At 38.9% G+C, this 22,799-nt stretch overlaps 1 protein-coding gene across 1 annotated transcript in view; it reads right to left on the bottom strand.

Annotated features, from left to right (window-relative positions):
- The window catches only part of AMPD1 (adenosine monophosphate deaminase 1), a 294,451-nt gene that overhangs the window by 173,122 nt on the left and 98,530 nt on the right, over positions 1-22,799 (bottom strand). The window contains exon 4 of the mRNA XM_053706560.1: positions 20,557-20,722. Coding sequence (XP_053562535.1) covers positions 20,557-20,722 — 166 coding nt within the window. The remainder of the gene's footprint in view (positions 1-20,556; positions 20,723-22,799) is intronic.

Below are 22,799 nucleotides of genomic sequence, written 5' to 3'. Positions count from 1 at the left end.
GCCAGAGCATCTAACAGTACAGCCTGAGGATCTCGAGACCGTTACCCATACCTTAGAATCTTACAATAAATCTTTCTAGACACAGGCTTACAAGCCTGAATCATAGCTTCAATAACTGATTCAGAAAAATCATGCTTAGATAATATCAAGCGTTCAATCTTCAAGCAGTCAGCTTCAGAGAAAGGAGATTTGGATGAAGGAAGGGCCCCTGAAGTAGAAGGCCCTTCCGTAATGGAACACTCCAAGGTGGAAGAGATGACATCTCCACCAGATCCGCATACCAGATTATGCGAGGCCACGCTGGGACAATGAGAATCTCCAACGCCCTATCCTGTCTGATTCAAACAATGACCCGTGGAAGGAGAGCGAACAGAGGAAAAACATACGCTAGACTGAAGTTTCAAGGAACGGCCAGAGCATCTAACAGTACAGCCTGAGGATCTCGAGACCGTTACCCATACCTTAGAAGCTTGGCATTCTGACGAGATGCCATGAGATCCAGCTCTGGCTGCCCCCACTTGAGAATCAAGTTAGAAAATACCTCCGGATGGAGTACCCACTCCCCTGGATGAAAAGTCTGTCGGCTTAGAAAATCCGCTTCCCAATTGTCCACCCCTGGAATGTGGATCACAGACAGACAACAATTGTGGGACTCTGCCCACTGAATAATCCTGGCTACCTCTGTCATGGCCAAGGAACTCTGAGTCCCCCCCTGATGATTGATGTTATGTTGTCCGAATGAAATCTGATAAACTGGACTGAAGCTAACTTAGGCCAGGCCAGAAGAGCATTGAAGATTGCCCTCAGCTCTAAAATATTTATAGGAAGAACCGACTCCTCCCGAGTCCAAAGACCCTGAGCCTTTAATGAACCCCAGACAGCTCCCCATCCCAAGACTGGCATCCATGGTCACAATCACCCAGGTACATCTGCAGAAGCAGGTTCCCAGAGAAGATCCTGGGACAACCACCACAGAAGAGAGATTTTTATTTCCTGATTAAAAACAATACATGGAGACAGATCCGCATAATCCCCTTTCCATTGTCTGAGCATGCACAACTGCAGAGGCCTGAGATGGAACCAAGCAAACGGAATGATGTCTATAACTGACACCATCAGATCAATAACCTCCATACACTGAGCTACTGATGGCCAGGGAAAGGCCTGAAGAAAAAGACAAGGATTGAAGATCTTTGATTTTCTGGCCTCTGTCAAAAAAAACTTAATTTCTAGGGAATTTATTATTGTTCCCAAAAATACCACTCCTGTAGCCGGAATAAAGGAACTTTTTCCTAAAGTCACCTTCCAACCGTGGGAGTGCAGACAAGACAACAATATCTCCGTGAGGGAGCTTGCTTGTTGAAGAGATGGCGCCTGAACCAGAAAAATCGTCCAGATAAGGCGCCACTGCAACGCCCTGTAACCAAAGAACCACCAAAAATGCTCCCAGAACTTTCGAAAAAATCCTGGAAGTCGTAGCAAGACCAAATGGAAAGGCCACAAACTGAAAATGTTTGTCTAGAAATGCAAATGTTAAAAACTTGCGGATAGGAAAATGCAGATACGCATCCTTTAAATCCACTGTGGTCATGAACTGACCCTCCTGAACTAAAGGAAGAATGGAACAAACAGTCTCCATCCTGAAAGACGGAACTCTGAGAAACTTGTTCACACTCTTGAAATCTAGAATAGGACGGAATGTTCCCTCTCTTTTGGGAACTACTAACAGATTGGAATAAAAACCCAGACCCTGCTCCTGAAAAGGAACAGGAACTATTACTCCCATATCGGAAAGATCCTGGACACAACACAAGAACGCCTCTCTCTTTATCTGGTTTATAGATAACCTGGAGAGAAGAAACCTGCCCCTGGGATAAGTCCTGAACATGTGTGATAGAGTGAGCGCTAAAAAGCTTAAAAGGACTGTGGGGGGGTGGGTATATTTAAAATAGAAATTTATTACAGATATTAAAATATTAAAATATAATACAGTATATTACATGCACATTAAAAAGTTATTACAGTTTACCTATATTCAACATGGATCCATGAGAACAAATGTAGAAAATATAAAGTAACAATAAAAGAGAGATATAGTGTTACCTATATCTATATATCCAAATTGCCCTAAACAGCAAAATATTATCTTAGATCATTGGTATGTGTGATCTAGGAAATACGATTGAGCACGGATATTTGTATATAATATTCGGAGTATGAGAAACAGGTATTATTGAGATAATATACAATACAAATGTGGATGAAATCGTAAATACAACATCAAATGGATACAGCTTGTGAATAAAATTATAGATACAACATCAAAGGAATAAAAACAATTGTGATGCAGATCAAGTGACCGGATGATACCGGTTGGATGTGAGAAAACGTGGAAAAAATGTGGATAAAATGGGGAAAAAATGTGGAAAAACAATAGTCTCTGAAGATAAAATAGTCTTTATAACAAACACAATAGTCCAAAGTCCGTGAGTGGGTTTATGTGAAGAAGATCCTAGATGATTAACTCCAAAGAAAACTTGGATGATTAATTCCAATAACAAAAATTACTTTCCAAAAATTTTTAAAAAATACTCAAAACTCTTTACAAAACTTTTCAAACTTGCAAAAATAACTTGAGTGACTGTGGCGTGAAGTTAAAAAGAAAAAAGATTTTTGTGAAAAAATCAAGGGAAATTGCAATAGTGCAGCGTATAGGTCCAGAAATCCTCCTCCTAAACCTATGGGTAAAAGATATATACAATAGTGTAATAACGTTTACATATGGTATAATGGAATTAGAAATGTGCTCACCAGTTTGTCGACGCGTTTCGGCCCTCCTAGGCCTTTCTCAAGACAATACTGGTCTGTATGTCTCTGGGAGCTTTATACCCTAATACCATACATGATTGGCTCTCTTTTGGCGCCAAAAAATCTGGGTCTGCCCTTTCCTGTTTTAGCCCAGTGTTTTATGGGAAATTGAGTTTTTAGTCTCCATTTAGTCTTATCTAGTGATGTTTTTACTGTTTGTGTTTTTCAGTAATTTGTGTCTAATACTTTCTTATGTATTCCTATTTAGTGGCGTCTCATGTTTGTCTGATTTGACATATATTAGGTGATGTTCCTTATGTATGTTAGCCCCCTTCCGGAGTGTCTAATTCGCTATCTCTTCCGGTTCTTTCACCTGTGACTTCACATCCGGTATCGCTCTTTGTTACTTCCGGTTTCGCTTTCTCCGGAAGTCTATGTTTACTCTTGTCCGGTTTTTGTTGTTGCCGGATGTTGATCTAAAAACTTTGATTTTGCCTGAGAGATGTTATTAGTATTCTACATGCCTATATGGTGGGTTTACGTGTCCATCAATCTCATAATATCGTGTGTGAGCGCTAGTGTTTCCATTCTTTAGCGCCTATATCAACACCCTTAATATATAGGTTTATGTTAAACTAAAAACTTTGATTTTACCTAAGATGTTACTGCATGTTCTATATAACTGTATGGTGGGTTAAAGTGTCCATCACATATCATAATTTCTTATATATGTACTAGTGTTTTCACTCTTTCGCGCCTCTATCAAACACTCTTAGTGTATAGATATGGGTGTTATGTAATATGTATGAGTAGGGGATAAGGGTTACGTGAAGGCCTGAGTGTTTGAAATTTGGGATTTAGAATTTATAGGTTGTCTTTAAAGGAACTCGAAAAAGGGTCCTTTAGGAATTCCTTAAAGTGTTCTATAAGATTTCTTTTCTGAAGGGTCTTTGGGAATTTAGTATCTATATATCAGAAATATAAAAATTATTTTGTGTGGATATATCTCAGTTTAACTTTGGATTTGGTTAAAACTTACTTAAAATTCACTTAAAAATCGCTTAAAATTCCTTCCGAAAGTAGAATATATTGTGTAAGGTATATAAGTAACATAGAGGTCTTTAAAAGGCATATGGGGGTGAGAATCTCCAATCTGTTTGACCTATTGGGGTTGGCATATGTGTATGCAAATGGTTAGAGCCATTTTTTGGGGCCATTTGTTAGGTGATTGGGACATTTTGATTAAGATTGGTGGTCTGGTGGGTAGGTTTTTGTTGGTGTATTTGAGGGAAAAAGAACTTTTCTGGTATGTCTTGTATACTAGGTGCTTAGATTGCAAGTGGAGGTAGTTATGTATTTTCTCAATGCAAATGGTTCTTATTCTTTGGTTCTTATAGTTCTAAGTTTCTTCTATCTATTGATGAACACACTACGCATATATGTGACGGATTCTGTATTTTAAAACTATCAGTCTAGAGCGTGCAATCCAGCTAGTGTGAAAACACATGCTTTTATTGGTATGCTTTTGTCTGGTAGAGGAATTTTAGTGTTTGTTTATTTATACATCATCCGCAACCTTTGCTGTCTAATCTTTTCGTAAGGACAGCAGATGTGACAGATCTTCTTTGTGATTTAATCCTTTAGGGAAGAGACAATCTAATGTAAAGATCCATTTAGATTCATTGAATAACAGTTTTTTCTCATAATTTCCTCCTCGCCAATTCTTCTCTATCTTTTGGATCCCAAAAAACTTAAAATCTTTTATGTTGCCTTTGTGGGTTATAGAGAAGTGTCTGTACAATGGTGTATCTTTAATCAGTTTCTCAATGCATAATATATGCTCTCTTATTCTGTCCTTTAGTGTCCTTGAAGTTTGTCCTACATATTGTAGGCCACATGTGCAGAATATTACATAGATGACTCCCCTGTCTTGGCACCTAATGAGGTCTTGTATCTTGTGTTCCTCCCTCTTGTCATGTCCAAAGAATTTGTTTGTTTTTACTCCATTTTTACAGGCCTTGCAGTTCGGGCATGGGAAAAAACCTTTAATCGCTTTTTCCTGATAGTCTGTAATGCCTCTTTTTTTGTTCTTTAGGACTGTTGGGGCCAATATACCTTTTAGGTTATCGGTCTTCCTATATATGAATCTCGGTTGGTGGATCAATTTTTCACCGATCACATCGTCTTCTTTTAGGATGTCCCAGTGCTTCCTGATGATTTTTTCCATTACGTGTCTATTAGAGCTGTATTCTGTTATCATCGGTACATTTATTATACCATCTTCTTGTGCTATTGTTGTTCTTGTCTTGTACTTTAGCAAGCTGTTTCTGTCGGTCTTTTCCACTTCATCTATCTTTTCCATCAGATGTTCTTCCTTGTACCCCCTCTCTAGGAACCTTTCTTTTAGTATGTCTGCTTGTTCGACCCATTTGCTTGGATTAGAACAGTTTTTTCTTACTCGTAAGAGTTGTCCTTTTGGGATGTTAGCCTTCCAGGTAGGGTGGTGGCAGCTCATACTATGAATGTAATTGTTACAATCTACTTTCTTAAAATAGGTAGATGTTTCAATTTTGCCATTTTTCACCTCTATTGTAAGATCGAGAAAGTTTATTTTATTGTAACTGTATTCGAACGTGAACTTGAGATTTCTTATATTTTTATTCATCACGTCAATGGTGTATATTAAATCTTCAATTGACCCTTTCCAGATGATAAGAATATCATCAATGTATCTTGAGTATAGGACCAGGTCCGCGCCTGCTGGGCATGATTCCCAAAATATTTGTTCCCAGTGGCCCATGTATAAATTGGCATAGCTAGGCGCGAACCTGGTCCCCATTGCCGTTCCACAAATTTGTCTGAAGAATATATTGTTGTTACAAAAATAATTGTGGCTCAGAATGTATTTTATGCTCTCCAATATAAAGAGACGTTGTCCATCAAGTATTTCCGGATCTTTTAATAGAAACGAGTCCACTGCTTCCAAACCTGCTTCATGTGGAATGCTCGTATAGAGCGATGTGACATCGCATGTTGCTAGTATGTAGTTTTCATCCCATACTATCTTGTCCAATATAGATAGTACTTGGGTGGAATCTCTCAGGTATGATGGAAGCCTTGTGACATATTTTTGTAGGTTCCTATCCACATATTCCAAAAGGTTGCTAGACAGGGATCCTATGCCTGAAATGATAGGTCTTCCTGGTGGATTTTCTATGGACTTGTGGATCTTGGGTAATTGATAAAAGACTGGAGTAATCGGATGTGACACCTTAATGTAGTTGAATTCTTTTTCATTCAGTATCCCATGTGTTTTGGCTTCTGTTAGTAAAGTTTCCAATTCTGTTTTGTATCTTTCCACAGGGTTATTTCGAAGTCTTTCATAAGTCTTCTCATCATCTAGAATTCTTTTGCATTCACTCTCATACCTTTCTTTGTCCATTACGACTATTCCGCCGCTTTTGTCAGCCGGCTTGATTATCAACTCATGATTTCTTTCTAGTTTTCTTATGGTACCCATTTGTGATCTCGTTAGATTGTGTTTAATCTGTTTTGTTTTTCTTGATTTTAGGTTTTTGATGTCTCGGCATACATTTGCCTCAAAGTTTTCTATCGCTGTGCCTTTGCTGCTTACCGGATAGAAGGTAGATCTGGGTTTGAGGTCTGTATGTATGTAACAGTCCTCTGGTGATTGGCTTTGCAGGATAGTGTTTCTTTCAAGTGGTGTTCTTGAAAAATGCCTCTTTAATGTCAATTTTCTTACAAATTCCTTTATGCCTATAAAGGTTTGGAATTTGTTCATTCCTTTTGCTGGAGCGAAATTGAGACCATAGGATAGTACTGTTACTTCTTCCTCTGACAACGGTTTGGAACTGAGATTATATATTCCTTTATTTCCTGGGGTAGTCAAATCTTTGCTGGTACTACTGTGACATGGTGTAGTATCTTCTCTTTCTTTTCTTTCTTTGGCCTTTCTTAGTTTCGCACCTCCTCTCTTACCTCGATAGGTCTTCTTTTTTGATTTGGGCTTTTTGATTCTTCTAACTCTATGTTCTTCCTTTTTGTTGTTGTTCTCTCCTTCTCTTTCTCTCGGGGGGGTTGAGGACTTCCCCCTAAAAAAACTTGGTCAGCAATAGACGTTATATTCCGGTTTTCATTATTGACTGGATTTTGATTACCCTTATGAGGTTGGGATATATGGGTGCCTTGTCTTTGTTCTCCCTTTGGGTTGTTTCCTTGTCTTGTATCGTTTGGGTTTTCATGATACTTGGGGGGGGTCTTCTCTCCAACTTTGTCTACGATATGTGTTCCTATGATTCATAGGTGTATACTGATCGTAATTCGATCTGTAGTTGACGTAGTTGTTTCTTCTACTATAATTATGGTTGTCCTGTGTATGATCGTTGAATGAGATTCTTCTTTCGAATCCATTCCTCATTGGGGAGGCCCCTCCATCTCTTCTATAGTTATTGTATTGATAGTTCGTGTTATGCCTTCTCATATTGGGATTTGGTTGGTAGGTTCTTCTTTCCTGGTTGGGGTACCTATTAAATCTTTCCTCTTCCGAGGAAATTACATTCATAGTATGAGCTGCCACCACCCTACCTGGAAGGCTAACATCCCAAAAGGACAACTCTTACGAGTAAGAAAAAACTGTTCTAATCCAAGCAAATGGGTCGAACAAGCAGACATACTAAAAGAAAGGTTCCTAGAGAGGGGGTACAAGGAAGAACATCTGATGGAAAAGATAGATGAAGTGGAAAAGACCGACAGAAACAGCTTGCTAAAGTACAAGACAAGAACAACAATAGCACAAGAAGATGGTATAATAAATGTACCGATGATAACAGAATACAGCTCTAATAGACACGTAATGGAAAAAATCATCAGGAAGCACTGGGACATCCTAAAAGAAGACGATGTGATCGGTGAAAAATTGATCCACCAACCGAGATTCATATATAGGAAGACCGATAACCTAAAAGGTATATTGGCCCCAACAGTCCTAAAGAACAAAAAAAGAGGCATTACAGACTATCAGGGAAAAGCGATTAAAGGTTTTTTCCCATGCCCGAACTGCAAGGCCTGTAAAAATGGAGTAAAAACAAACAAATTCTTTGGACATGACAAGAGGGAGGAACACAAGATACAAGACCTCATTAGGTGCCAAGACAGGGGAGTCATCTATGTAATATTCTGCACATGTGGCCTACAATATGTAGGACAAACTTCAAGGACACTAAAGGACAGAATAAGAGAGCATATATTATGCATTGAGAAACTGATTAAAGATACACCATTGTACAGACACTTCTCTATAACCCACAAAGGCAACATAAAAGATTTTAAGTTTTTTGGGATCCAAAAGATAGAGAAGAATTGGCGAGGAGGAAATTATGAGAAAAAACTGTTATTCAATGAATCAAAATGGATCTTTACATTAGATTGTCTCTTCCCTAAAGGATTAAATCACAAAGAAGATCTGTCACATCTGCTGTCCTTACGAAAAGATTAGACAGCAAAGGTTGCGGATGATGTATAAATAAACAAACACTAAAATTCCTCTACCAGACAAAAGCATACCAATAAAAGCATGTGTTTTCACACTAGCTGGATTGCACGCTCTAGACTGATAGTTTTAAAATACAGAATCCGTCACATATATGCGTAGTGTGTTCATCAATAGATAGAAGAAACTTAGAACTATAAGAACCAAAGAATAAGAACCATTTGCATTGAGAAAATACATAACTACCTCCACTTGCAATCTAAGCACCTAGTATACAAGACATACCAGAAAAGTTCTTTTTCCCTCAAATACACCAACAAAAACCTACCCACCAGACCACCAATCTTAATCAAAATGTCCCAATCACCTAACAAATGGCCCCAAAAAATGGCTCTAACCATTTGCATACACATATGCCAACCCCAATAGGTCAAACAGATTGGAGATTCTCACCCCCATATGCCTTTTAAAGACCTCTATGTTACTTATATACCTTACACAATATATTCTACTTTCGGAAGGAATTTTAAGCGATTTTTAAGTGAATTTTAAGTAAGTTTTAACCAAATCCAAAGTTAAACTGAGATATATCCACACAAAATATTTTTTATATTTCTGATATATAGATACTAAATTCCCAAAGACCCTTCAGAAAAGAAATCTTATAGAACACTTTAAGGAATTCCTAAAGGACCCTTTTTCGAGTTCCTTTAAAGACAACCTATAAATTCTAAATCCCAAATCTCAAACACTCAGGCCTTCACGTAACCCTTATCCCCTACTCATACATATTACATAACACCCATATCTATACACTAAGAGTGTTTGATAGAGGCGCGAAAGAGTGAAAACACTAGTACATATATAAGAAATTATGATATGTGATGGACACTTTAACCCACCATACAGTTATATAGAACATGCAGTAACATCTTAGGTAAAATCAAAGTTTTTAGTTTAACATAAACCTATATATTAAGGGTGTTGATATAGGCGCTAAAGAATGGAAACACTAGCGCTCACACACGATATTATGAGATTGATGGACACGTAAACCCACCATATAGGCATGTAGAATACTAATAACATCTCTCAGGCAAAATCAAAGTTTTTAGATCAACATCCGGCAACAACAAAAACCGGACAAGAGTAAACATAGACTTCCGGAGAAAGCGAAACCGGAAGTAACAAAGAGCGATACCGGATGTGAAGTCACAGGTGAAAGAACCGGAAGAGATAGCGAATTAGACACTCCGGAAGGGGGCTAACATACATAAGGAACATCACCTAATATATGTCAAATCAGACAAACATGAGACGCCACTAAATAGGAATACATAAGAAAGTATTAGACACAAATTACTGAAAAACACAAACAGTAAAAACATCACTAGATAAGACTAAATGGAGACTAAAAACTCAATTTCCCATAAAACACTGGGCTAAAACAGGAAAGGGCAGACCCAGATTTTTTGGCGCCAAAAGAGAGCCAATCATGTATGGTATTAGGGTATAAAGCTCCCAGAGACATACAGACCAGTATTGTCTTGAGAAAGGCCTAGGAGGGCCGAAACGCGTCGACAAACTGGTGAGCACATTTCTAATTCCATTATACCATATGTAAACGTTATTACACTATTGTATATATCTTTTACCCATAGGTTTAGGAGGAGGATTTCTGGACCTATACGCTGCACTATTGCAATTTCCCTTGATTTTTTCACAAAAATCTTTTTTCTTTTTAACTTCACGCCACAGTCACTCAAGTTATTTTTGCAAGTTTGAAAAGTTTTGTAAAGAGTTTTGAGTATTTTTTAAAAATTTTTGGAAAGTAATTTTTGTTATTGGAATTAATCATCCAAGTTTTCTTTGGAGTTAATCATCTAGGATCTTCTTCACATAAACCCACTCACGGACTTTGGACTATTGTGTTTGTTATAAAGACTATTTTATCTTCAGAGACTATTGTTTTTCCACATTTTTTCCCCATTTTATCCACATTTTTTCCACGTTTTCTCACATCCAACCGGTATCATCCGGTCACTTGCTCTGCATCACAATTGTTTTTATTCCTTTGATGTTGTATCTATAATTTTATTCACAAGCTGTATCCATTTGATGTTGTATTTACGATTTCATCCACATTTGTATCGTATATTATCACAATAATACCTGTTTCTCATACTCCGAATATTATATACAAATATCCGTGCTCAATCGTATTTCCTAGATCACACATACCAATGATCTAAGATAATAATTTGCTGTTTAGGGCAATTTGGATATATAGATATAGGTAACACTATATCTCTCTTTTATTGTTACTTTATATTTTCTACATTTGTTCTCATGGATCCATGTTGAATATAGGTAAACTGTAATAACTTTTTAATGTGCATGTAATATACTGTATTATATTTTAATATTTTAATATCTGTAATAAATTTCTATTTTAAATATACCCACCCCCCCACAGTCCTTTTAAGCTTTTTAGCGCTCACTCTATCACACATTTTTAGCTACCTCCCAAGTCCACTAGGGGACTTCTGTCAGTGAGCATAAGGCTGTAAACACTAGCGCTCGGCCTACTATACATACACTTAGATAAGTCCTGAACTCTAGCTTGTAACACTGGGATACAATGTTCACCACCCAGGGATCTGGAACATCCTGAACCCAAGCCTGAGCGAAAAAGAAAATCTGCCCCCCACAAGATCCGCTCCCGGATCGGGGACAGACCCTTCATACTGACTTTGAGTCAGTAACAGGCTTTATAAATTGCTTCCCCATATTCCAGGAATGATTGGACTTCCAGGAAGACTTAGAATGCTCCTGCTTGTAAAAGGAAGGGGAAGATTTATCTGAGAAGTTCCGAAAGGAATGAAAATTACTTTGACGCTTTTCTATATGTCTTTTATCCTGAGGAAGAAAATGACCCTTACCTCCCGTAATATCAGAAATAATCTTAGCCAGACCTGGTCCGAACAAGGTCTTACCCTTGTAAGGAAAAGACAAAAGCTTAATTTAGAAGAAAAATCTGCAGACCAGGAATTTAACCATAAAACTGTGAGAAATCTTTGCCGATTTGATAACTTGAAGAGAAGCATCAGAAATAAAGGAATTAGCCAATTTAAGAGCCTTAATCCTATCCTGAATCTCCTCAAGAGGAGTGTCTGACCGAATAGAATAAGATAACGCATCAAACCAATAAGCTGCTGCGCTAGTGACAGTAGCAATACACGCTGCAGGCTGCCATTGCAACCCCTGATGAACATACATCCTCTTAAGAAAAGATTCAAGCTTCTTACCTCAACCTTAGGCACTGTCTACCAAGACTCTTTAAGCAATAGAATTTTTTTTTTATTATTTTAAATTGGAGAAGGGGAAAAGGGAATCCCAGGCTTCTCCCACTCCCATGCAATAATATCTGAAGCACGATCAGGGACAGGGAATACCTCCACTGCAGAAGGAACATCAAATAAGCTTGCTAGATTTCTTAGGAGTCATTACAACAATAGAATCAGAATCATCCAAAGTAGACAAAACCTCCTAAAGTAACACATGGAGGTGCTCTAATTTGAACCTGAATGACACAACTTCAGCATCAGTAGAAGGAAATATACTGTTAGAGTCAGAGAGCTCACCCTCAGACAATAAAGAAGAATCCTCTTCCTCAGACTTCTGAGAAGTGACATTAGAAAAAAAACAACCCCTGAAACAGGGGTCTCCAAATTTTTAAATTTCCTCTAAAGCTTCCCCTACAACATAGGGAAAGCAGATAACGCTTCAGAAACTGCAGAAGATATATGAGAAGCCATATTCTGCAAAGAAAACTCCAGCTGAAGCATGAGAGGAATCACAGGCGGGCAGACAAGGGTAGGAATGCCTGAGTACAAGGCTGCACTTGAACAGCATCTTCCCTAGAAAAAAACGGCTCAGATTTAAAAAGTTTATCTTTGTAATACAATGTTCCCTCAATACATGAGGAACAGAAAGAAATAGGAGGTTCCACATTAGCCCCCAACAGAGTACAAATAACATTTGCAGGGCCACTCAAAACAGAAAAAATAAATTTCAAATAATAAATTTATACAAAAGAAAAAAAAGAAGCCTAAAAAAAACCTTACTAACCCTTTAAAAAAGTAACTTTAACACAGACATTTATAGCAACAAACTTAAACTTTATAAGAGTAAAGTAAAATAAACATGGGCACCTCTACACCTCAGCCAGATTGCTGAAGTGCCTACCTGAACCTGCTGATCAAACGGAGAAAAAATAGGAACACTCCGGACTGAAACCACTCTGCAGCAAAGAAACAGACACTTGTAAACAGCCCAGAGCTTCACTAATAAAACAAACACTTCCTTGTTTGAAAAAGTGCGCCAAAACTACCTCCTCAGCAGGCTCCACCCACCAAAACATCACAACACACCCGGACACTCATAACCTTACCCAGGGAATAAAATTTAGCAAAAAAACATTAAACTGAAAATCGCATACAAAGTAATAAAAAAAATCATGAGCCAGAACAATTGTCAATGCCCTGTAATATAACTGAATTAACTGTTTAAGCGCCAATATAAGAATATAATATAGCACTTACCATAAAAGTAACTGCCCTGCAGCAGGCAGCTCACAAAGTTTAAGAGGCACCCTCCTCCTATAGACTTGTGAAAAAAGAAAAGACTGTGCAAACTTAAACAGGCTTTCTGACAAGGGCAGCAATAAATCAATTGGGAGGCACAGAGGGGATTATACCCCCCAAGTTCCCAAATGCTTAAAAGCCACCAATGCTTTACTGAAGAGACTGAATGGACTACGGCTAAACCCTTAGCAAAGATCAGAACATCTTGTCCTGCTTTTAAAATAACAAACTCTTGATTGTACAATCCTACAGACACCTAACTTTACCATCTCCTTGCAACTACTACAGGCAAAGAGAATGACTGGGGATTGTGGGTAAGAGGAGTGGTATTAAACAGTTTTTGCTGTGGTGCTCTTTGCCGCCTCCTGCTGGTCAGGAGAGATATTCCCACTAGTAATTGATGATTCCATGGACTCACCATATCTTAGGAAAGAAATAGTACATAGTCTAAAATCTAAAACATACAAAGAAAAAAAGAAAATGTATGCTTACCTGATAAATCTATTTCTTTTTTGACACAATGAGTCCACGGATCATCTTAATTACTAATGGGATATTCACCTCCTGGTCAGCAGGAGGAGGCAAAGAGCACCACAGCAGAGCTGTTAAATAGCTCATCAATTCCCTCCCACTCCAGTCATTCGACCGAAGTTAGGAAGAGAAAGGAAAAGCCAAGGTGCAGAGGTGTCTGAAGTTTACAATAACCCATAACCTGTCTAAAAGAAATAAATTTATCAGGTAAGCATACATTTTCTTTTCTTTTTTAAGACACAATGAGTCCACGGATCATCTTAATGACTAATGGGATTCAATACCCAAGCTAGAGTACACAGATGATACGGGAGGGACAAGACAGGGAACCTAAACGGAAGGCACCACTGCTTGAAGAACCTTTCTCCCAAAAGCGGCCTCAGCCAAGGCAAAAGTGTCAAATTTGTAGAACTTTGAAAAAGTGTGAAGAGATGACCAAGTTGCAGCCTTGCAAATCTGTTCCACAGAAGCTTCATTTTTGAACGCCCATGAGGAAGCAACAGCCGTAGTTGAATGAGATGTAACTCTCTCAGGAGGCTGTTGTCCAGCAGTCTCATATGCATAACGTATGATACTCTTCAGACAAAAAGAAAGAGAAGTAGCCGTAGCTTTCTGTCCCTTACGTTTTCCTGAGAAAATCACAAACAAAGAAGAAGACTGACGAAAGTCCTTAGTCGCCTATAAGTAAAACTTTAAAGCACAGACCATGTCCAAATTGTGCAGAAGTCTTTCCTTCTGAGAAGAAGAATTAGGACACAAGGAAGGAACCACAATCTCCTGATTAATGTTCCGATCAGAAACAACCTTACGAAGAAATCCTAGTTTAGTACGTAAAACTACCTTATCTGAATGAAAAATAAGATAAGGAGACTCATACTGCAATGCCCAGAGCTCTGACACTCTCCGAGCAGAAGAAATAGCAACAAGAAATAAAACTTTCCAAGATAATAAATTAATATCTAAGGAATGCATAGGCTCAAACGGAACCCCTTGAAGAACTTTGATAACTAAATTAAGACTCCATGGAGGAGTAACTGGTTTGAACACAGGCCTGATCCTGACCAGGGCCTAACAAAAAGATTGTACATCTGGGACATTCGCCAGATGTTTGTGTAACAAAATAGATAAGGCCGAGATTTGACCCTTTAGGGAGCTCGTTGATAAACCCTTCTCTAAACTCTCTTGGAGAAAAGACAAAATTCTAGGAATCCTTACTCTACTCCATGAGTAGCCCTTGGATTCGCACCAATAAAGATATTTATGCCAAATCTTATAGTAAATCCTTCTAGTTACAGGCTTATGAGCCTGAATCATGGTCTCTATGACCGAATCAGAAAATCCCCGCTTGGATAAAATTAAGCGTTCAATCTCCAAGCAGTCAGCTTCAGAGAAACTAGATTTGGGTGAAGGAAGGGTCCCTGAACCAGAAGGTCTTTCCTCAATGGAAGTCTTCAAGGTGGTAGAGAAGTCATCTCCACCAGATCCGCATACCAAATCCTGCGAGGCCAGGCCGGTGCTATGAGGATCACTGAGGCTCTTTCCTGCTTGATTCGAGCAATTACTCGAGACAGAAGAGCAAACAGAGGAAACAGGTATCCTAGATTGAAGGTCCAAGGGGCCACCAGAGCATCAATCAGTTCTGCCTGGGGATCCCTGGATTTCGACCCGTATCTCGGGAGCTTGGCATTCTGTCAAGATGCCATGAGATCTAACTCCGGCCGACCCCATTTGAGAATCAGGCTGGAGAACACGTCCGGATGGAGTTCCCACTCCCCCGGATGAAAGGTCTGCCTGCTCAGAAAATCCGCATCCCAGTTGTCCACCCCTGGGATATGGATCGCCGACAGACAGCAAGAATGGGTCTTCGCCCACTGAATTATTTTGGATACCTCTGTCATCGCCAAGGAACTCCTTGTTCCTCCCTGATGATTGATGTATGCCACAGATGTTATGTTGTCCATATGAGTCAATATTCCCTGAGCCTTTAGGGAGCCCCAGACTGCTCCCCACCCTAGAAGGCTGGCATCTGTTGTCACAATCACCCAAGATGGTCTGCGAAGCATGTTCTTTGGGTGAGATGATCCAGAGACAACCACCATTGTAGAGAGTCCCTTGTCTCCTGTTCCAGAAGAAGTCGAGGGGACAAGTCCAAATAATCTCCGTTCCATAGTCTCAGCATGTTCAACTGCAGAGCTCTGAGATGGAAGCGAGCAAACGGGATGATGTCCATTGTTGCCAACATCAGCCCGATTAATTCCATGCATTGAGCCACCAATGGTCGAGGAGTGGACTGAAGGGCTAGACAAGTATCAATAATCTTTAATTTCCTGACTTCTGTCAGAAAAATCTTTATAGACAGAGTGTCTATTATGGTTCTTAGGAAAGTTACCCTTGTGTTTGGAACTAAGGAACTATTTTCTAAATTCACCTTCCAGCCGTGGGATCTTAGGAAGGACAACACCAAGTCTGTATGAGATCTTGCTAGCTGAAAGGATGGCGCCTGAATTAGGATGTCATCCAGATAAGGCGCTACTGCAATGCCCTTTGATTGAAGTACCACCAACAGAGATCCCAGAACCTTTGTGAAGATTCTGGGGGCTGTGGCAAGACCGAAAGGAAGAGCCACAAACTGGTAGTGTTTGTCCAGAAAAGCAAACCTTAAAAACTTGTGATGATCCCTGTGAATGGGAACATGTAGGTACGCGTCCTTCAAATCCACTGTTGTCATAAATTGACCCTCCTGGATCAATGGGAGGATGCAACGAATTGTTTCCATCTTGAAGGACGGAACCCTGAGAAACTTGTTTAAATTCTTGAGGTTTAGAATAGGTCTAGGTTCCCTCATTTTTGAAAACCATGAACAGATTGGAATAAAACCCCAGTCCCTGTTCCTGAATTGGAACGGGAACAATCACTCCCAGAGCGGAAAGGTCTCCTACACAGTGTAAGAACGCCTCTCTCTTTATCTGGTCTGCAGATAATCTTGAAATTAGAAATCTGCCTCTGGGAGGAAAAACCTTGAACTCAAGTTTGTATCCCTGAGACACTATTTCTATGGCCCAGGGATCCAGGACATCCTGAACCCAGGCTTGAACGAAGAAGGAAAGTCTGCCCCCTACCAGATCTGGTCCCGGATCGGGGGCATGCCCTTCACGCTGTCTTGGAATCACTAACCGGCTTCTTGGACTGCTTTCCTTTGTTCCAAGACTGGCTGGGTCTCCATACAGGGTTAGACTGTTCCTGCTTAGAGGAGGAGGAGGAAGAGTTTCCTTTAAAATTTCAAAAGGAACGAAAATTGCTTTGTCGTCCTTTTTGTTTATTTCTCTTGTCTTGCGGGAGAAGATGACCCTTACCTCCTGTGATATCTAAAATAATCTCCTTCAAATCAGGTCCGAACAAAGTCTTCCCCTTGTAAGGAATAGCTAGAAGTTTAGACTTGGAAGAAACGTCCTCAGACCAAGGCTTTAACCATAAGGCTCTGTGGGCTAAAATAGAGAAACTCGATATCTTAGCTCCCAATTTGATAACTTGAAGGGAAGCGTCCGAAATAAAGGCATTAGCTAGCTTAAGAGATTTTATCCTATCTTGGATCTCATCCAAAGAAGTCTCAGTCCTGAGGGCCTCAGACAGAGCTTTAAACCAATATGCCGCTGCACTAGTGACAGTGGCAATGCACACAGCCGGTTGCCACCCTGGTGTACATAAATCTTCTTGAGTAACCCCTCTAACTTCTTATCCATTGGATGTTTGAAAGCACAACTATCCTCTATGGGAATAGTAGTTCTTTTAGCCAAGGTAGAAACAGCTCCTTCTACCTTAGGAACAGTTTGCCAAGCCTCCTTAACAGAATCGGCTATAGGAAACATTTTCTTAAAAATTGGAGAGGGAGAAAAAGGGATGCCCGGTCTGTCCCACTCCTTAGCAATGATTTCAGTAGCTATTTTAGGGACTGGAAATACATCTGTATAGGAAGGAACCTCAAAATATCTGTCCAGTTTACTAGACTTCTGAGGGACAACCACCACTGTGGAGTCACTATCGTCTAAGGTAATCAAAACCTCCCTGAGTAACAGACGAAGGTGATCAAGTTTAAATCTGAAAGATACCACCTCTGAGTCCGTCAGAGGTAATAAACCCTCTGAATCTGAATTTTTTCCTTCAGAAGCTACTGCAGTACCCTCCTCTTCAGGTTGTTGGGAGGATACCTCTGAAATTGCAACAACTGCGTCTGAAACCTCGCTTACTGAATGTCTGGCTTTTCTCTTACATTTGCCCCACAACACTGGAAAAGCAGACAGTGCATCAGAAATAGTTGAAGACATAAGAGAAGCTATGTCTTGTAATGAAATCCCTGAAGGGACTATAGCGGAAGCGCAGGGCACTGCTTGTGAGGGCGGTAAAATTTGAGACTTTGGGGAGAAAGTTGCTGCATAAATTTACCTTCAACATTTGACTCTTAGACAACATCTGCCTTAGAGGAGTCTGGCTCTGAAAAAATCTTATCCCTATAACTTTAAGTCCTTTGAATACATGAAGGACAGAAAGAGATTGGTGGTTCCACATTAGCGTCAAAACATAAAGCACAGGTGACATCTTGTAAGTCCCCTTGGTCCATGCTTACACACAATTTACTGAATAACAAATAAAAAGTATTAAATTTATTTGTGAACAATATTTATAAAAAATCGCTACTGTCTCTTTAAATTTAAAACGCTTCTTTTCTTTCTTGCAGAAAAATGTCAGATTTCTTAATGTTTTCTCTTTTACAGATAAACGATTAATTTGCCAAATAACACAAAATCCTCTGCACCTCAGCACTCTGCTGAAGTGCTCCTACCTGACCAAAGATCGTTAAGGTCCCAAAAAGGGTCTTTTTGTTCCCTCTGCCGTTATGACCAATTTAGGCATCTGTTTCCAGAAAACACCATGTCTGCACTAGCCATGCATGATTTCCTCATGCGACTCTAGAACAGACCGGTCAATCCTCTGTGGGCACTATCTCTGAGCTGCGCTACGGAATGGCGCCAAAAACCGTAAGGACTGCCCATCGTGGGCGTGACCTAGCCGACTACCATTAAGTGCTGTGAAACCACCGTAGCCATCTCCTATACTGTTTAAAAATGTCAGTGCCCTGGTCCATTACACTGCCCAATAACCTTTCCCATAGGAAAAAAAAGGTATTATGTCCCCACATAAATAATTATTCTCTCAAAAAGCCCCTTATGAACTAATATGTGCTTCTTGAAAAAATTCTGAGAACTTACCTTGACTTCTGCCTGGCAGCAAGGTTTGAGAGGTTCTGTCCCTCACATCAACCTGAGGAAATCAAAATGCTGAGTCAATGAATATCTCAGACTGAAGGATAAGGGCAGCAAGTAAATTATGGGAGGCGCAGTGAGAATTATGTCCCACAAGTTCCCATTGCTCTAAATCCATCAAAGCTCTCCTGTAGAGACTGATATGGACTACGGCTACACCCTAGGACAAAGCAGCACATTCTGGCACTACTTTAAAAAAAAAAAAAACTCTTGATAGAAGAATCTAATCTATCACCTCACTTTACCTCTTCCTATCACTAACGTAGGCAAAGAGAATGACTGGAGTGGGAGGGAAGGGAGGAGCTATTTAACAGCTCTGCTGTGGTGCTCTTTGCCTCCTCCTGCTGACCAGGAGGTGAATATCCCATTAGTAATTAAGATGATCCGTGGACTCATTGTGTCTTAAAAAAGAAATCTATGATCTAAATATATATAGTTTAGAGGACAGAAGGGAAAGAGGTGACATTCGTCAAATAAGCGAATGGACTTAATAAAGTGGTAGCTGAAAGCATTTTCCACAAAAAAGGAATACTAAAACAAGGAGTCACAATTTTAAGTTAGAGGGTAACAGGTACAGAAGGAATGTGAGGAAGCAGGGTTTTTTTTTACAGAAATGGTCGTGGATTAATGGAATAAACTTCCAATAAAGGACTGTAAAAATACCAGTAGGTATTTAAAGCATGCCTGGAATGTGTAAAACAATATATGAACTATCTAGTATTCTTGAGCATTGTTTCAGATGTATATGCTTTATTTAGATGGTTTTAGTCTATAGAACAGACAAATAGGATGTTAACCTAGCATGAACATCTGACATTATAGTTATACAAATTTTTGTCTATATTAAAGAAAAATAGCAGTAGATTAACAACTTCATCATATATGATCACTATTAGCCTTAGACAAATAACTGTATGTAATTAAATTAGTATTAGATTAGATTATGATTGTTATTAGTGATATAATGGGTTATGTTATATTAAACATCAGCATTTGTGTTGTTGATGTAATGTAGGGCATCATCATTTGTATCATTGATGTAATGTAGTACATAATTATTTGTATCGTTGATGTAATGTAGGACATCATTATTTGTGTCATTGATGTAATGTAGGATTTGTATCATTGATGTAATGTAGGACATCATTATTTGTGTCACTGATGTAATGTATGACATTATCATTTGTGTTGTTGATATAATGTAGGACATCATCATTTGTGTCATTGATGTAATGTAGGACATCATCATTTGTATCATTGATGTAATGTGGGACATTATTATTTGTATCATTGATGTAATGAAGAACATAATATTTGTGTCATTGATGTAATGTAGGACATCATTATTTGTGACGTTGATGTAATGTAGGACATTATTATTTGTGTCGTTGATGTAATGTAGGACATCATCATTTGTGTCGTTGATGTAATGTAGAACAACATAATTTGTGTCATTGATATAATGTAGGACATTATCATTTGTATCGTTGATGTAATGTAGAACAACATAATTTGTGTCATTGATGTAATGTAGGACATCATCAACAAAGCTCAAGAGCCATCAAGTTTAAGTTTAGAATTTTGTTTGAGCAAGCACATAAACCCACACATTTTCTCACTGGAGTCTAAGTGAGAACAAAATAATTTTTTGCCATGGTAGGTAATTGTACCAATCCATTAACACTAGACTTTTGAGTGAAATTTCTCCCAGCTTCTTAAAACAGGAAATACATGTTGCTTTTACCTGGATAAATCTCATCTTCTTCCTTCCAGGATCCTCCCTCAATTTCGCGGAGAAACTGAGCTACAGTTCTTGGAAATCTCTGGATGGAATAACGCATGTATTTCTCTCTGATACAAAGTGCACGATATATGCCCTTTCCTGCCAGTTCAAAGTCATCCAATGTCACCTGAAATATATTCATAAACTCAATTTATTGTAGGACACAAACCTGTATTTAGAAAAGACTTACATAAGAAAGGTAAAGCCCTGGTGTATGTTGTGGATGTAAAAATATATATAGCAGAATATTATAAGCTAGTCATTTGAATTGTCATTAAATAGTGAAAAGTAAAATGTAATAAAAAAGAGGGGTGCTAATGAAGTTCACACTTAAATTAATAACAACTACTTATTATCAGCCTGTGTAGTCACAGTCACTCCAAGTAACAGGCATTTGAGGGGGTTGGTAGTGCCTTGACCTGGTTCACAGATAGGGTTGCCCGCTATCCTCCACTAGAATATGGGATGACCTGAAGTTGACAGCGCTCCGGTGGTTGGGTCACACAATGTTCCCTTCCCAAAATGTTACCTTAAGCTGCACTGTCAACCACAATCAGATATATATTTCTAACAATGAAACTGATTTTACCCCCTTGGAAGCTAGTAACATATTAATTAATGAGTTTGCCCCTTTGTCTGCGAGTAAAACACACGCTCGCAACTGTGATTGGATTTCCCCAATGACTGCCAGTAGCCCGCATAGAATAGTATTTACACCCAGTGTATCCAGTGTATACATTTTACTGGACAGAATTACGGGACTGTCTGGTTAAATACTGGACACCTGGCAACCCTATTCCCAGACACAGCAAGGCAGTGAGTGGTAGTGCATGGCTGGCTCTGCAGCATGCACAAAATAATAATGCTGGCAACTAAGAGGCTAAAATAATAGACCTCAGCCCTCAACTAATGCCCTGTATGTCCTATGCAGTCTGCCACTGTTTGTATTTAGAGGGTTAAATAAGAACACTTTTATAATAAAATATTGTTTGTAGAAGAGATGTAAATCTTTGAGCAGCATTCTTAGGGTGTTGAGTAGAGATTGATTCTGGAGAATAGCTGTATTAGTACAATATATATTGCTAGATTGCAAGTGGAGGGCTAAATTATCGCAGGCCTGCAAACGGACACGCGATAATTAACCAGCCTTTACACAAGTTCAACGCGAGGAACTCATACCCTTTAAAATGTCAGGTGACCCAACGTAAAAAATTTGACCTCCTGATAACTCCAAGACACAAAAATTTAGAAATGTATTTCAGAATTGTACCTATTATTGAGTATGTGCAACAAAATAGCATAAATCCTAAGAGACAATAAGATTTTATATTATTTCCAATCTTTTTATTAAATACAATAGGTTGATACTGATGAAAGAATACAGTTTTTAGCTAGAGATATATTATATATTTGTCTGTCAGCAGAATTCTATACCTCTGGAATGTTTTGACTAGGCACATGGTATTTAAAGCTAAAATACGTGGCATAGATAGCTGCTGGCAATATGTTCAGTGCATAGTATTAGAAACCATACGTCATTAACCCTTTTGTGGATTGTGTTGCCTGGAGAGCGTTGGTGTCAAAAGATATGTGAAATAAGTGTATGCAACATTTATGTCTAGTATATTACTTAGCCCTCTGACCTGTAAACTGCTCAATAGTTGAGCATCCAAGCCCTGCGGAAGCACCAGAGTAATAGTGACAGCATCTAGAACAGTGTCCTATACATGTTGCTGTTATTAGCAGTAGCCTGCAATGCTCCCACATACTTAGGGACGAGTCAAAATTAAACTTTCATAATTCAGATAGAGCAGTTTTAAACAACTTTCCAATTTACTTCCATTAACAAAATGTGCACAGTCTTTATATTTATACTTTTTTAAGTCACAAACGTTTACTGAGCAAGAAACCACAGAATATACGTATATGCATTTCTGATTGGCTGATGGCTGTCACATGATACAGGAGTGGAAATAGACATAACTTTGAAACTTGTCAGAAAATAATCTACTACTTATTTGAAGTTCAGACTAAGTCCCGATGTTCAAAACATCGATCCCACATATTAATGTGAGCGTAACGTCACTTCCCACATCGTCGACACCGTTTTTACTGCAGGGGGGGGGGGGCATATTTAAAGTGTATTTACACGGCGCAAAGAGTGTGCTAACTGAAACTACTATTAGTTTCAGTGTAGGCAAACT

The sequence above is a fragment of the Bombina bombina genome, chromosome 3, assembly GCF_027579735.1.
Source record: "Bombina bombina isolate aBomBom1 chromosome 3, aBomBom1.pri, whole genome shotgun sequence".
NCBI classification, from domain to species: Eukaryota; Metazoa; Chordata; class Amphibia; order Anura; family Bombinatoridae; genus Bombina; species Bombina bombina.
Note: the sequence above shows the minus strand (reverse complement) of the source record. Positions and strands in the feature narration are given on the sequence as shown.